Consider the following 14,003-nt stretch of genomic DNA (forward strand, 5'->3'; position numbering starts at 1 on the left):
CTGCCAGTCAGGCGAATGAGTGGATCAGCAGCATCCTCCAAGATGCAGCCATCCAGAGTCTGTGTTGCAGGTGCATAACCTGGACACGTGGGCTCAGCCAGTTTATAATTTCCCAGACCATCCTGTGTTTACCATACCAAGCTTGCTAATTTACAGTTTGTGGCGCTGATGTGCCTATTTTGCAGTTGGCCACAGATCTGCTCTTCTGCTTAGGCCGCTCAGGATGCTGTGTTGTGGATCAGAAAGTCACTTTGCAAACCTGCAACTAGATTCGCTTAGGGAACACTCTGGTCAACTCACAAGAATTGCCTTGGTCCACACTGGATAGTTTGGGGTCTGAGTGAGCAATACATATTTTGGAATCGTAGCCTCAAGGGACCATGGTAGAGAAACAATTCTTTTATTGTCCTTTAAAGTTTATCAAAACCATGCCACTCCTTTGTGTGGCAGGAAGCTCCTGGGTTTTCATTTTTCCAAAGATAATTTGTCCTCTTAATTACACTAATGTGATGTCAAAGAACCTTGTCTGTGATGGTTCTTCCGACTGGACCTAGCCAGCCCCAGAGGGAAGGCCTGAATTGGAAGCTGAGCTATGATGAGAGCCCCCGTGGTCTGGTAGTGGTTGGGTTATCAGAGGGTTATTTACAGGAGGAAACCAGAGTTGGCTGAGGTGAGGGCAGGGCTGTGGGAGCTACGGAGTCGGTTGGTCCCCTCCAGGGGAGGCCTTGTTCAGAAGCAGGGCACATCCCACTCCACAGAGGCCACGTTGCTAGTGTGAGGGTCTTGCTGCTCTTGAGTGAGGACAGTCTTCGGAAGTGGGTTGGACTGTAAGCATCCAGTGCGCACTCTGCAACATGTGCTCTGAATTGAAGGTGCTGAGAGCCCAGGGGCAGGAAGCCGGTTAGTAGCGTCCTCCTGACCCCTACCTCTGAGCACCTGTGCTTATTCCAGCCAGGTGTCTGGTTTTTTGTTTTGTTTTAAAGATTTTATTTATTTATCCATGACAGAGAGAGAGAGAGAGAGAGAGGAAGGGAGGGAGAGAGAAGCAGGCTCCATGCAGGGAGCCCAATGTGGGACTCGAACCTGGGTCTACAGGATCACACCCTGGGCCGAAGGTGGCGCTAAACCGCTGGGCCACCGGGGCTGCCCCAGCCAGGTGTCTGTAAGCACAGGTGATCACATCATTGTAGTCCTGAGCTTCTGCTTTTCCCATTAATGATTTTTGGTGTTCTTTTCATATTTCTTTCCCATAGTGTTTAATGATTGTGTAAAACAGCCCCAAGTGATTAAGCCCCAATTTGCTTAGCCGTTCCCCTGTTGGGCATCAGAATATAATGCAAAGTAAATCTCTCCCATGCAAGCTACTGTAGCAAACCTGAGAGAATGATCTAAGCAGAACATTGTATGTTTTTTATTTTAAAGATCTTATCTGGGATCCCTGGGTGGCGCAGCGGTTTGGCGCCTGCCTTTGGCCCAGGGCGCGATCCTGGAGACCCGGGATCGAATCCCATATCGGGCTCCCGGTGCGTGGAGCCTGCTTCTCCCTCTGCCTGTGTCTCTGCCTCTCTCTCTCTCTGTGACTATCATAAGTAAATAAATAAAAAATAAAAATAAAAATAAAAAAAAATAAAGATCTTATTTATTTATTCTGTGGACCTCGATCCCAGGACCCGGGATCATGACCTGAGCCGAAGGCAGACACTCAACCACTGAGCCACCCAGGCCATCCCTTTATTTTTTAATTGCAGTCTCATCGATGTGCAGTATTAATATTAGTGTCAGGTGTGCCACATAGTGATTTGATGTTTTACATACATTAGGAAGTGCTCACCACAGCACAGTGTTGCCAGACTGTCCCTATAATGTACTTTGTATCTGTGACCTATTTTTTAACTGGAATTTTGTATCTCTTGATCCTCCCTCACTTGTTTCACCCCTCCCCCACCCCTGCCCTCTGACAACCACCAGTTTGTTCACTGTTGATAAGCCTGGTTCTCTTTTTGTCTTTGGGGTTTTGGTTTTCTTTAACATCTTACTTATTTATCTGGGGGGGAGAGTGTGCGCATGTGTGAACTGGGGAGAGGGAGGGGGAAATAGAATCTCAAGCAGACTCCCCACTGAGCATGGCGGCCAACACAGGTTTGGATCTCCCGACCTTAAGATCTCGATTGGAACCCAAATCAAGAGTTAGACGCTTAACCAACTGAGCCATCCAGGCTTTTCTTAAACAATTTAAAAGCACCCCTGCTGGATACCTAATAAACCCCTTCCTCTCCCACCAGATTTCACCGACCACTATTGCTGTCCTTGCTTCAAGGACTAAGTAGGGCTGAACTAAACTTGCATTTCTTTTTCAATGTTCAGGAAGCAGAGAAAGGTGTGAAATTCCTAACTTTGCCACCAGTGTTACATCTACAGCTGATGAGATTTATGTATGACCCTCAGACGGACCAAAATATCAAGATCAATGATAGGTAATCTATAGTGGGATGTGAAAGTTAAGATTGAACATCGCCTGCCCTTGGGGGTCAGTCCCAGTGCTTTATTTCGTCTGTTTATGTTTTCAGTTCAACTCTGATGTATTTCGGTCTCTCTCCTGCCTCAGTATCCCAAGAACTATGGTTTTAAAGGATAATTTCCCTTATGAGATTTCAGAGGCTGCTCCTTCCATAGCTCCCTCTTAGGGAACACCAGCCTCCTCCACACTGTGGCAGGAGGAGGTCCCTGAGGGAAGGGTGCATTCACCAGAATATCACTGTTACCTCAGGAGTGGAATTTGATGTTGCTATATTTGTTTAAATAGGATTCTCCAATACTTTGTAACCTCTCAGTTGGCATTGACTTCTAGAATATGCTGGAATTTTCAGGAAGATGATGTAGATGTACGTGTGTGCTTTATTCCAGGTGTTTTCCAGATTCCTAAAATGCCAGGTTAAAAAAAGTGATAGTACATACTACCTTCCCTGGTTTAGAATATAGAAGTTTTGTCCTGGTTAGTTTGGGCACAGGATAGAGGTTGGTTATTCACCAATCAAACTTGAAGGAGGACGGGATCCAAATTATTTGCCACCAGCCAGGTCTTTGCTCTTTCATTCTTGCCCATCACTGTGGAATTTATAAGGAACTGTCTCCACCAGACCTCACATACTGGCGTCTTGTAGACTAAGTCCACCCTGCTCAGGTGTTTCATTGGGTCCTTACCTTGCTTTTGTTTCTGTTTTTATTGGCATTAGTTGCCAGCGTTTAAAAAAAAATCATGAGATTTCACGTAAAAGCCCAGATTCCTGGCATCCTTTAGGAATTTTGAACATTTGGCAGCCCAGCCAGATTTGCTGAGTGCAGCATTGGGCTAGTGCCGGGGCAGTTGCCCCTTCGGACTCTGTGCACACGCTCTCCTCTGAGTCCTTGCCGGCCCCCTCTCAAGGCACTCCTCGTGACCAATTTTGACTGTGTTAAAATATTTATGGACCCAGTAATCTAAAAATGAATCGAGTTCAGGATGTGTTTAGAAATCAGAAGGTTATAGGGGATCCTTTCTTACATATCTTCCCCGTTCAGATTCAATTTCCCATGTTTCCCAAACCTACAGTATATCCTCTGTGGTCTGATTCCTGGACAGCTGGAATTATCCGTTAATAACATTTGGAATTACGCACATCCTAGAAAAGTCATGGTGTGTATCCATCCCAAGGCTGGCTGTTGTGTAATACCCTCAGCTTAAAATTCTGTTAGGCATCTCAGTGCATGTAGAAGCATTTCCATCTACCTAACTTCAAATTTTGTACTGCTGTATGGAGAATTAACTTGTTCAGATGAATAGAAGCTACCTTAGAAATTGTTCAGGGGCCTCCTGAGTCACATTGATACTTCCTTGTCCAAATAAAGATGAGTCAGTAAATTAGAACGCCTAGCAATAAGTAAAGCCTAAAAGGTAAACTATTTCACATGTTAATAAACCTGGATTTCTTTTAAAATGTTTTTCAATAGGTTTGAATTCCCAGAACAGTTACCACTCGATGAATTTTTGCAAAAAACAGATCCTAAGGACCCTGCAAATTATATTCTTCATGCAGTCCTGGTTCACAGTGGAGATAATCATGGTGGACATTATGTGGTTTATCTAAACCCCAAAGGGGATGGCAAAGTAAGTGCTGGGCAGGGGGCAGAGTTGGATGTGATGGCATGTAGGCATTCACCCTGACGCTCAGCTTCGCCTTTTCCTCTTCCTGCCCGATTGCCTGGGTAGCAAAAGATTTCACCCTGGGCTCTGATTTATCTGTGTGCTCTCCTGCATTAGTTGCTGATACTTAAAGGTGGATAGTGAATTAGTGTTTGTGCTTTGTGTATGCCTCTCCTTATTAGTATCCAATGTTGGACCTTTATCCCCTCATGTAAAGTGAGGCACAAATTTTGCACTTATGAATACCAGCAGAATAATCACCCACGGCCTGGGGCCGGGCAGGCGAGGCAGTGATGATTTACGTGCCTGGTTGTCCGCAGTTGTGATGCTTCATCTTCCCCTGGTTTGCATGGATCTGCTCTCAGAGTCTTCCTGAGAGGATGAGGGTCTCCTTGGGGTCTGTGTCCAGGACCATAGGGCCAGTGAAGAACAGAACAGAGGCCGAGCCTGCCTCACTCCAGCTGAGATTTGGTAGAGGGACCCACACAGCACCAGACCACGATGAACCTTTCACTGCAGGATGTAGCAGCATGTAAAATGACTCAGCCCACAGTGAAGAGATTGAAAATAAGTATTACATAGAACTCTGCTGATTTTTTTTTTTTTAAGTCTGGCCCTCACTTGGCTGTGGTATGTCATGAGATAGGATCAAATGTCTCATTTAATTTTATAGCTATACCGTAAAATTTCCATTTTACTAGCAGAGTTGGGTGTGCCCTGAATGATTTTCTCAAATCTGTAAAGAGTTGTACTGGCAGTAGATTGAATCTAAATTGAAATGGGCCGTTGGAGTATATGACAGGGTCGCCATCAGAGGCACCTTCACGGTTCCGGCCGAGGTGCCGGTGAGCTTCGTGACGGGGCCAGTTGCCTGCAGCCGTGCCTGGGCCTGCACACCATCACCTCACAGGTTGGAGGAATACACTGCCTTTTGCTCCGTGTGCTTCTCAGAGCGCTTTATCTCTGCCGCGTCTCGTTGCTTCCCTCGCCAGTGGTGTAAATTTGACGACGACGTGGTGTCCAGGTGTACGAAGGAGGAGGCCATCGAGCACAACTACGGGGGGCACGATGACGACCTGTCTGTGCGGCACTGCACGAACGCATACATGCTGGTGTACATCAGGGAATCAAAGCTGAGTGAGTAGAGCTGGGGCGTGCCCTGCGTCCCCGTGGCCCTGACCTCTGCTGCTTGTCCTCGTGTGGCCTCGGTCACGGCGTCTCCGGGCCAACTGGATGGCGCATGCGGGTTCTGATGTGGCCTCGAGGTCCCTAGTAACCTCACTCGGATAAGATTGTGTGTTAACCACGACAGGACCCTGGAGCCTCATAAGGGTGGTGGGGGGAGGAGGTGGGAGACAGAGAGGAGAGCCTGTACACAGGTGAGCAGGGCCACATTTGTCGTGCAGGTGAGGTTTTACAAGCTGTCACCGACCACGACATCCCCCAGCAGTTGGTAGAGCGACTCCAAGAAGAGAAGAGGATCGAGGCCCAAAAGCGGAAGGAGCGGCAGGAAGCCCACCTCTACATGCAGGTTCAGGTCAGCCAGGCTTCCACGCACTCTTGCCTCATCGGGGCGGGGCTGCCACCTGAGCATCTGCACCTGAGGGGCCGCTCAGGGCCCCCGGCCAGCAGCGCTGTGTCAGGGTGTGGATGAGGAGCGCAGGGGGGCAGAGAGGGGAGCACCTCAGGAGGGGTGCACGGGAGGGCGAGCTCCCGGTGGGCCAAGGAGAGGCGTGACCGGTGATGGGCAGGGAAGGAGAGCTAGACGGGGAGGTGAGTTTCCAGACGGTTTGGCTTCCTGGTTCGGTTGCAATATTGGGAAGCAGCTGTTGCTTTCAGCAGGTTGGTTGCCGGGGAAGAGGTGCTCGTGCACGCGTTCTGACCGCGTGGTCTCCAGACGCTGGCACACAGCGGGCCTCCGGCTAGTGCTCAGGGGAGGGAGGAGTGGCCGTGTGGACGTGGAGCTCTTGGCACTTTGTAACTGAACACCGGATTCTGTCCTTCGTCATCCTGATGCTTTTCTCCTCGGGCCTCTCGAGGAAGGTTCATGGAAGCAAAAAACCAGCTCTTCCTTGCATTTTACTGTGGAAACTTTGTTCTCCTTGGGGTGGTCTCCTGGCATTTGTGCGTCCGTTGGGAACTCTGTTGTGTGTTTTCTTGTGTATTTTCAGATAGTCGCAGAGGACCAGTTTTGTGGCCACCAGGGAAATGATATGTACGATGAAGAAAAAGTGAAATACACTGTGTTCAAAGTATTGAAAAATTCTTCCCTGGCTGAATTTGTGCAGAACCTCTCGCAGACCATGGTGAGTGCCGGTCATGCTGGGGAGGGTTGTTTTGGCCTCCGGGGGCCGCCTGCCCTCCTTCCTAAGTGGACGGCGTGGCACCGGGCATCGAAGCCCTGGCACTGGGAACCCTGAAGGCCAGGTCTCCGTTGTCCACGTCAGCAGGGAGAGCTGTAACGGTCTTTTCCCTTCTAATCCTAGAACCATTACATTCCTACGGAATTAAAATATGAGCTTATTTTGTTTTTAATTAATTTAGTTTTAACTTTTTTTTTCAGGGATTTCCCCAAGATCAAATTCGATTATGGCCCATGCAGGCAAGGAGCAACGGAACCAAACGGCCGGCGATGTTGGATAACGAGGCAGACGGCAACAAGACGGTGAGGGTCACGGGCGCTGTGTGTCTTGGTTGGAGTCCCGGGAGGTGCTGGGGACTGTGCGCTGCTGCAGCCTATTGGTCCGCCTCTGGCCCACCTACGTGCAGGCAGGTGTGGTCTTCGCTCTCACTTAGCTACTGAAATATTCTAAAACCGGCATCTCTTCTGGAAATAGATGATTGAGCTGAGTGATAATGAAAACCCGTGGACGATATTCCTGGAAACCGTTGATCCAGAGCTGGCTGCCAGTGGAGCCACGTTACCCAAATTTGACAAAGATCGTAAGTGCTCTCCACGCAGCAGAGCTGGCTTCCCATACCAGCGTCTAGACACACACGGGGTTAGGCATTCCTCCCTTGCCAAGAAGTCTGGTTCCAGAAATGTCCCCCAACCCCTCCTCATGCTCAGGCTTCCTGGCGAAGCCCGGTGGGCCTCCCAGACTACTGGTGGCGGGAAAGTGGTGGCACCTCGCCTGGTGCCGTCCGAGGTGGAGGTGCCATCCGAGGGCTGGGTCCTCGTGTCCGCCCTTGCCGCGTGCCTCACGGGGGCTGCGACAGAGCAGGGCTGGCAGCCTCTTCCTGCCGAGGGCCAGGGAGTGAATATTCACGCCTGGGAGCCACTGTGGACCACTGTCCAAAGGCGGCCGCAGAGAATGCGTCGGCGAGCGGGTTGGCTCTGTTCTGGCACAGCGCTGTCTGACCCACGGCAGATGGGTCTGCTGACGCTCACCGTAAAGTGCTCAGTTGTTTGTGCTGACAGACACACATGCTGCCATTTTCTCATGGCGACGCTCAGCTAGCTAGTTGGTACCTGGCCTGGAAAATAAGACGCCTCATTAGTTCACTGCCTCGGATTAGTGTTTCCCAGGGGCTCGATGGTCGGAGTGGTGCCGTAGTCCTCAGCTCAGCCTTTTTGATTAACCTCGCCTGACACTGTAGGTTTCGGGTGCCGTAGGCTGTCATTTTGATTGCCACTAAGCTTAACATTAATATTTTTAAAACGTCATCCCAAGTGTTAAGATTCTAACAAAACCTGTTTATTAACCTTATAGATGATGTCATGCTATTTTTGAAGATGTATGACCCCAAAACACGGAGCTTAAATTACTGTGGGCACATCTACACACCAATATCCTGTAAAATACGTAAGTCCTCACTGCGCTCACCCCTGGAGCTGGTCATGCTGAAGTCTTGGTCCATTACAGCTTTGAACTCTGTTTTCCTTGAACCCAGGTGACCTGCTTCCGGTTATGTGTGACAGAGCAGGATTTATCCAGGATACTAGCCTTATCCTCTATGAGGTTTGGATGGCTCATTTTTCCATAATCAGTGTATCTATCCTGGGTGGTTTGGGGAGGGCTCTTGTTTGTTCTGCTAGCCCTGACTTGGTTGTCATGGGAAGTCTGCCACAAAGTGGTGGGGGCCTCGGGCGGGGTCGAGCTGAGGGTCACATCTGAAAGTCTCAGATTTTTCCTCAGTAAGGCTCACTGATCGTTATGTCTTTGTGGATTGTAACGTTCCCATTAGCGTCTTCACTCACTAGAAACGTAGGGCAGAGAGAAGAGGATGCTCGGGGAGGACATTAGACAGACGCTCACCTGCAACCACTCATCTCGTTTACTGTAGGAAGTTAAACCGAATTTAACAGAGAGAATTCAGGACTACGACGTGTCTCTCGATAAAGCCCTTGATGAACTAATGGACGGTGACATTATCGTCTTCCAGAAGTGAGTAGTGTTTGAAGGACTCTATCGCTTTGTACTAGGAGCCCCAGAACCAAGAAACAGAACTGGATTGAAACCCTGAGTTACATTTTGTTTGAAGTAGCTGAGAATGTTGACAGAAGTCGGCCTTCTCTTGGTTTGTGGGGGTCACAGGCAGTGAACCTTTCCCTCATTTGACGAATGGTCTCAGGTCCTAAGAATCAGTGATGAGCATGGCAGCTCTTAGGAGGATGGTTTCCCTGGCCTTTCACGTGAGGTTCCCCGGTGTGCACTTGCACGCGTTAAATCCGTGTGCGTGTCAAAGCAGCAGCCCTGCGGTCTTAGACGCCTTGTCTGAAAGCAGCCTTTCCCGTGCTCTTGAAGGAGCCATCTGGCTGCGGCATCCTGCAGCACTGGTTGTGGGGGGCCCCCGAGTGCAGTGGCTGAGAGCGGGGCTTGGCCAGGTAGTGAATATTTTAGGCTTAGCGACGACTCAGCCTGGCTGCCCTAGTGTGACAGTGGTCGCCTGCCAGCCCCTGGTTAAGGAGCATGGTCCAGAGTCCTTCCCTGTGCGTGAAACGTGTTTGTATCGAGTCAGGGAGCAGGCCGTCTGCACTGGCGCTGCGCGAGGCTCAGAGCACACACACAGCACCCTCGCCTGGGACAGACTCCCAGCATCCTCGAATGTTAGTCAGAACTTCTGTGCACACCTGTCCTGTGGTTTGAGAGGTGATGCCAGTTTGCTTTTTACCAATACCCCTGGCCTGGACTTCGGTTCAGTCCGGAAACTGTTTCTTTCTCCCCCCAGGGATGACCCTGAGAATGATAACAGTGAATTACCCACTGCAAAAGAATATTTCCGAGACCTCTACCACCGTGTTGATGTCATTTTCTGTGATAAAACAATCCCTAATGATCCTGGATTTGTGGTTACATTATCAAACCGAATGAATTATTTTCAGGTATTTGATAAATAAAAGCCCTTTCCCCTTCAGATTCCATACCTGAGAGCTTGTTATTTTTAAAAAGAAAGGGTTGCTGAAGAGGCTGATGGGTTTGGTTCTGGAAGAAGGGTAACAGCCCCATAGTCTGAGATGGTTCGGGGGCCGGGGGGGGTGGGTGGGTAGTGCTGTCGCTGCCACGAGGCTAGCAGCTGCTCGTCACCCTCCCGGCCCCCACCCCATCTACCTCGGCATAATTCGGTTTCAGAGATGATTGTTGTTACAGCCACTTGGCCTCAGTTAGAACATGCCATTGGAAATTAAACCTGTAGTCCTCACCATTAAATGTGAGAAACCCTTGGGGCACCCGGCTGGCTCAGTTGGAGGAGCTCGGAGTCATGAGCTGGAGCCCCACGTTTATAGAGTTTACTTAAGTAACCTTCAAAAGAAAAGGTGGCACCTGGGTGGCTCAGTCGGTTAGGGGTCTGCCTCTTGATCTCAGCTCAGGTCTTAATCTCAGAGTTCTGGGTTCAGGCTACTTAAAAGGGGGGCAGTGGCACAAAAATCCTTTAGCAGCTAATTTCCCCTCCCCATGGGGATACACTGGGGAGTTTATCCCTGGTAGATGGTGGATGTTGAGGCCATGTAAATTCAGGCTGTACATTTCACATTTTTTTAAGAACATTGGGTAAATGGTTAATGATAAAGTTTGTAAGCAGATCTCCGTTGATTCCCCAAGATGAGCCTTCTTTTCTGACTTTGTGTCCCTTCCCTCCTCCCAGGTCGCAAAGACAGTAGCACAGAGACTCAACACTGACCCCATGTTGCTCCAGTTTTTCAAGTCTCAAGGGTAAGGCACGCCCGCGGTCACTCGCTGTTGGTCTGTACTGCAAACCGTCCACAGTTGACCCGCCTATGGTTTAACTACTTCTAATAAGTAGCTGGCCATGGCAGCTGGCATGCCATTGCTTAGTTTCCGATAGCCGTCACCACGCACGTCCTGACCACACTGCTCGCAGATGTCCTAGTAATTGGCAGCCTCCTCTAAAGCCGGGCTTCCGGTAGCGACAGCACCCACACGTGTCCCATGCATCGAGATGGGGCCCGTCCCAGCCGTGGTGGCCCCGCACTGTGTCACCATTGCTGAGGGCACGCAGGTGGGCCGCCTGAGGGATTTGAGGCTTGGGAAACAGGAGTCTTGAGGGAAGCCAGGCCCAAATTTTGAATGTAGGCATAAGGCCAGAGTTTGCTTTTATGCTCACTCGTGGATATTTGTTGTAGGCAAATAAACAAGTCGTTTGTTGTATATGCTGTTTTCTTGTGCAGCTATAGGGACGGCCCAGGTAACCCTCTTAGACATAATTACGAAGGGACTTTAAGAGATCTCCTACAGTTCTTCAAGCCTAGACAACCTAAGAAGCTTTACTATCAGCAGGTAAGAGTCCCATTTCATGTAACCATGGGTCATAAGGAGAAGGCTTGGGTTTTGTGGAAATGTATCTAACAGTCTCTCTTTTCTTACTAGCTTAAGATGAAAATCACAGACTTTGAAAACAGACGAAGTTTTAAGTGTATTTGGTTAAACAGCCAGTTTAGGGAAGAGGTATGTGCTTTCCAATGATAGGATTTTTTTTCATGGGCGTGTGTTTCTGTCTGTCTAGCCCTTGAAAACTAAAACAGGAAGGTGTTAGAGGCCCTCTGTCCCCCTCCTGCCACCACCGCCGCTTCTCGAACCATTTCTGCCTCTGCTGGCCCCCTGGCCGTGAGCAGCCAGCCTGAGGGCGGGTGGGTGCTGGCGCCCACTGTTAACTGAGGGCATGCCCGCCCACTTGAGGTGGTGGTTTTAGAAAGTCTGTCCCTGTTTGCACTCAAGTGTTTCGTTGTTGTAGCTCTGCCAACCCTGTGCCATAAACATGCTCTTTGGGGCTGAACCGACAGCCTGAAATCCTCAGGTCCACCTGTGGTCACCACCTAGGCTGACACTGTGTCCCGTTGTCACTTTGCTGGGACAAGCAGGCTAGGAGATGGCCCTCCGTGGGCAGCGTCCTGAGAAGCTGTCCTATAAATGGCAACCTTTTTGCATCCAAGTGGCATTTCTTAAACTCTCCTCCGGGCCTAGGGTGAAGCCCTGGGGGTGGGGGCGACAGGGCGACAGTGGTGGGTAGCCAGAGACCACTGAACGTCTCTACAGTTTCTTCTCCAGCAAAGTGGATGGGTTCAAGCACACCCCTCAGGTTTTCTTTCAAATCTTGTCGTTTCCTAGGAAATAACACTATATCCCGATAAGCATGGGTGTGTCCGGGACCTGCTGGAAGAATGTAAAAAGGCTGTTGAGCTCGGGGAGAAGGCGTCAGGGAAGCTTAGGCAAGTATTTCTGAAGCCGAATGTGGCCGGGGGTGGAGGGGGGCGCCTGGCCCGTGGCGCAGAGCGTCAGACCAGCTCTTGGCCTGGCTTTCGTGGCAGTTTATAAATATTTCACAGTTGAGCCATATCCTCCTTCCCGTCTCTTGATTATTATTAAGCTGTTGTACACATGAGATGCAGGTAGAAAAGCCACACGCGGTGAAGAGGATCCAGATGGAATATCAGCTGGAAGTGGACAGAGCTGCTCTTGGTTGCATTTGAGAAATCAGGGCGCTTCTGATCCACGTCGCTAATGCTCCGGCTAAAGACAGAGGCCCAGGCTTGATGGGCTGGGCTTGTTTCAGAGGCAGGCATTCTCCCGGTGCCCTGCCGTCTGCTCATAGGACACAACAGGCCATGAGGCTATTTGGTTCCGGGAATGTTTGCCCCGTGATATTAATAAAAGAATGAGATCCTTATTCTCTAACGGGTGCGGGAGAAAAACACCCCCAGTCCCGCCCTGTTGGAACCGTTGTGGGAACGATGTGAGCGGTTCCTGGAGACTTGCTTTCAGCTCCATCCCTGTGCCCAGATGGGGCCGCCACGCAGGGTTCTGTGTGCTCCCCAGGGACGCCTGCGTTTTGGACATTTCAGCTCTAAAAGGGAGAAAATAAGCAAATGTCAGTAGCTTTTTACTAAAGAATTGTTTCAGGAAGCTACTTAACCTTCCTTCCTCTCGCACGAATTGATATGGTTCCCCCCCTCTTGTGTGCAGGCTGCTAGAAATCGTAAGCTACAAGATCATTGGTGTGCACCAGGAAGATGAGCTGCTGGAATGCTTATCTCCGGCGACGAGTAGAACGTTTCGAATAGAGGTAACCGGCCCGTCCTCGCCCTCGTCGGCGTCCTGGCCGGGTGGGACGGCCACCTGCCCGCCTCCTCACGTATCACCGACTTGCAGACGTGGCCCAAGTGTTTATGGTACCAGTAGAGGTGATCCCTGCAGTTAATTTTATTCTTCCAGATTTTGAGAAATTAATGTTTTATTGTGATACAATAGACGCAAAATTTTCCATTGTAAGCACTTAAAGGGTGTACAGTTCGGCGGCGTGAAGCCCGCTGACCGTGTTGAGCGGCCCCCTGCTGTCCATCTCACAGCTGCCTGCCTGCCCTGGCACCAGCATTGTCCCGTCTCTGGGTCTGACTCCTCGGGGTCCCCATATAAGGAAGGATCGCAGAGGATTTGTATTTGTGCTCGGGTGTAAATTTTAAATATGGGCCCCAAGTAAATGTGGTCAGAAGCTGGGCCTCCCTATTGATTTTAGAGCAGCTGAAATTTCCATAGTTACTGGAATAGTCCATTATCCGGTCCCTGAAAATCCAGAGCTTCCTTTAAAAATGCAGAGAGCGTCCAGCTCTTGAGTTCTCGTCATTCTTGGGGCAGAGATAGGACCTGACTGCCTTGTTGGAGCAGTGAGTCAAAAGCAGATGCGGCGTTTGTCCTGCATAGACGGAGTCGCTCAGCTCCATGTGTCTCCTTCCATGTCCCCAGGAAATCCCTTTGGACCAGGTGGACATAGACAAGGAGAATGAGATGCTGGTCACCGTGGCTCACTTCCACAAAGAGGTGTTCGGGACATTCGGGATTCCATTTTTGCTCAGGATACACCAGGTGAGGGTGTTTGGTAATTGGTCGAGTATCTATCTGCTCGCCAAAACGTGACGTCTCGTGGTGCCTTGAGATTCATGCTGCTGAATGTGGCCTCCTGCCCCGTGGGCTGATGATGGGCTTTGGTGGCATCCACAAAGGGGCACAGGCGAGTGTGCGCACACGTGTCCTTTACCGTTTGTAGGGCGAACATTTCAGAGAAGTCATGAAACGGATTCAGAGTCTGCTAGACATCCAGGAAAAGGAGTTTGAGAAGGTAACACACGTCCTGGGCACTTGCGAGGGAAGTAGGGGCAGCACCCCAAAATCTTGGCTCATGAGGCAGCCAATGTACACCAACTGGCCAGAGGTGTGTGTTTGCTCGTGCCCAGAGTTCACGGAGGAGGGCCCCTTCTGTCTTTCAGTTTAAATTTGCCATTGTGATGATGGGCCGACACCAGTACATAAATGAGGATGAGTATGAAGTGAACTTGAAAGACTTTGAGCCCCAACCTGGTAAGAGCCCT

General features: G+C 50.0%; 1 protein-coding gene across 4 annotated transcripts in view; it reads left to right on the forward strand.

Moving 5' to 3' along the window:
* Positions 1-14,003, forward strand: part of USP7 (ubiquitin specific peptidase 7) — a 65,357-nt gene that overhangs the window by 49,883 nt on the left and 1,471 nt on the right. For 3 of the 4 annotated variants that reach the window (XM_025416540.3, XM_025416541.3, XM_025416542.3), the window contains 19 exons: positions 2,365-2,474; positions 3,988-4,144; positions 5,173-5,317; positions 5,587-5,717; positions 6,352-6,486; positions 6,744-6,845; positions 7,018-7,123; positions 7,894-7,986; positions 8,075-8,142; positions 8,468-8,568; positions 9,353-9,506; positions 10,268-10,335; positions 10,812-10,920; positions 11,011-11,088; positions 11,749-11,849; positions 12,604-12,703; positions 13,381-13,500; positions 13,682-13,753; positions 13,902-13,992. In XM_025416540.3, coding sequence (XP_025272325.2) covers positions 2,365-2,474; positions 3,988-4,144; positions 5,173-5,317; positions 5,587-5,717; positions 6,352-6,486; positions 6,744-6,845; positions 7,018-7,123; positions 7,894-7,986; positions 8,075-8,142; positions 8,468-8,568; positions 9,353-9,506; positions 10,268-10,335; positions 10,812-10,920; positions 11,011-11,088; positions 11,749-11,849; positions 12,604-12,703; positions 13,381-13,500; positions 13,682-13,753; positions 13,902-13,992 — 2,041 coding nt within the window. Of the gene's footprint in view, positions 1-2,364; positions 2,475-3,987; positions 4,145-5,172; positions 5,318-5,586; positions 5,718-6,351; positions 6,487-6,743; positions 6,846-7,017; positions 7,124-7,893; positions 7,987-8,074; positions 8,143-8,467; positions 8,569-9,352; positions 9,507-10,267; positions 10,336-10,811; positions 10,921-11,010; positions 11,089-11,748; positions 11,850-12,603; positions 12,822-13,380; positions 13,501-13,681; positions 13,754-13,901; positions 13,993-14,003 lie in introns of those variants that run through there. The other variant, XR_007411275.1, reaches the window with a different exon arrangement.

The sequence above is a fragment of the Canis lupus genome, chromosome 6 (genome assembly GCF_003254725.2).
Source record: "Canis lupus dingo isolate Sandy chromosome 6, ASM325472v2, whole genome shotgun sequence".
Lineage (NCBI taxonomy): Eukaryota > Metazoa > Chordata > Mammalia > Carnivora > Canidae > Canis > Canis lupus.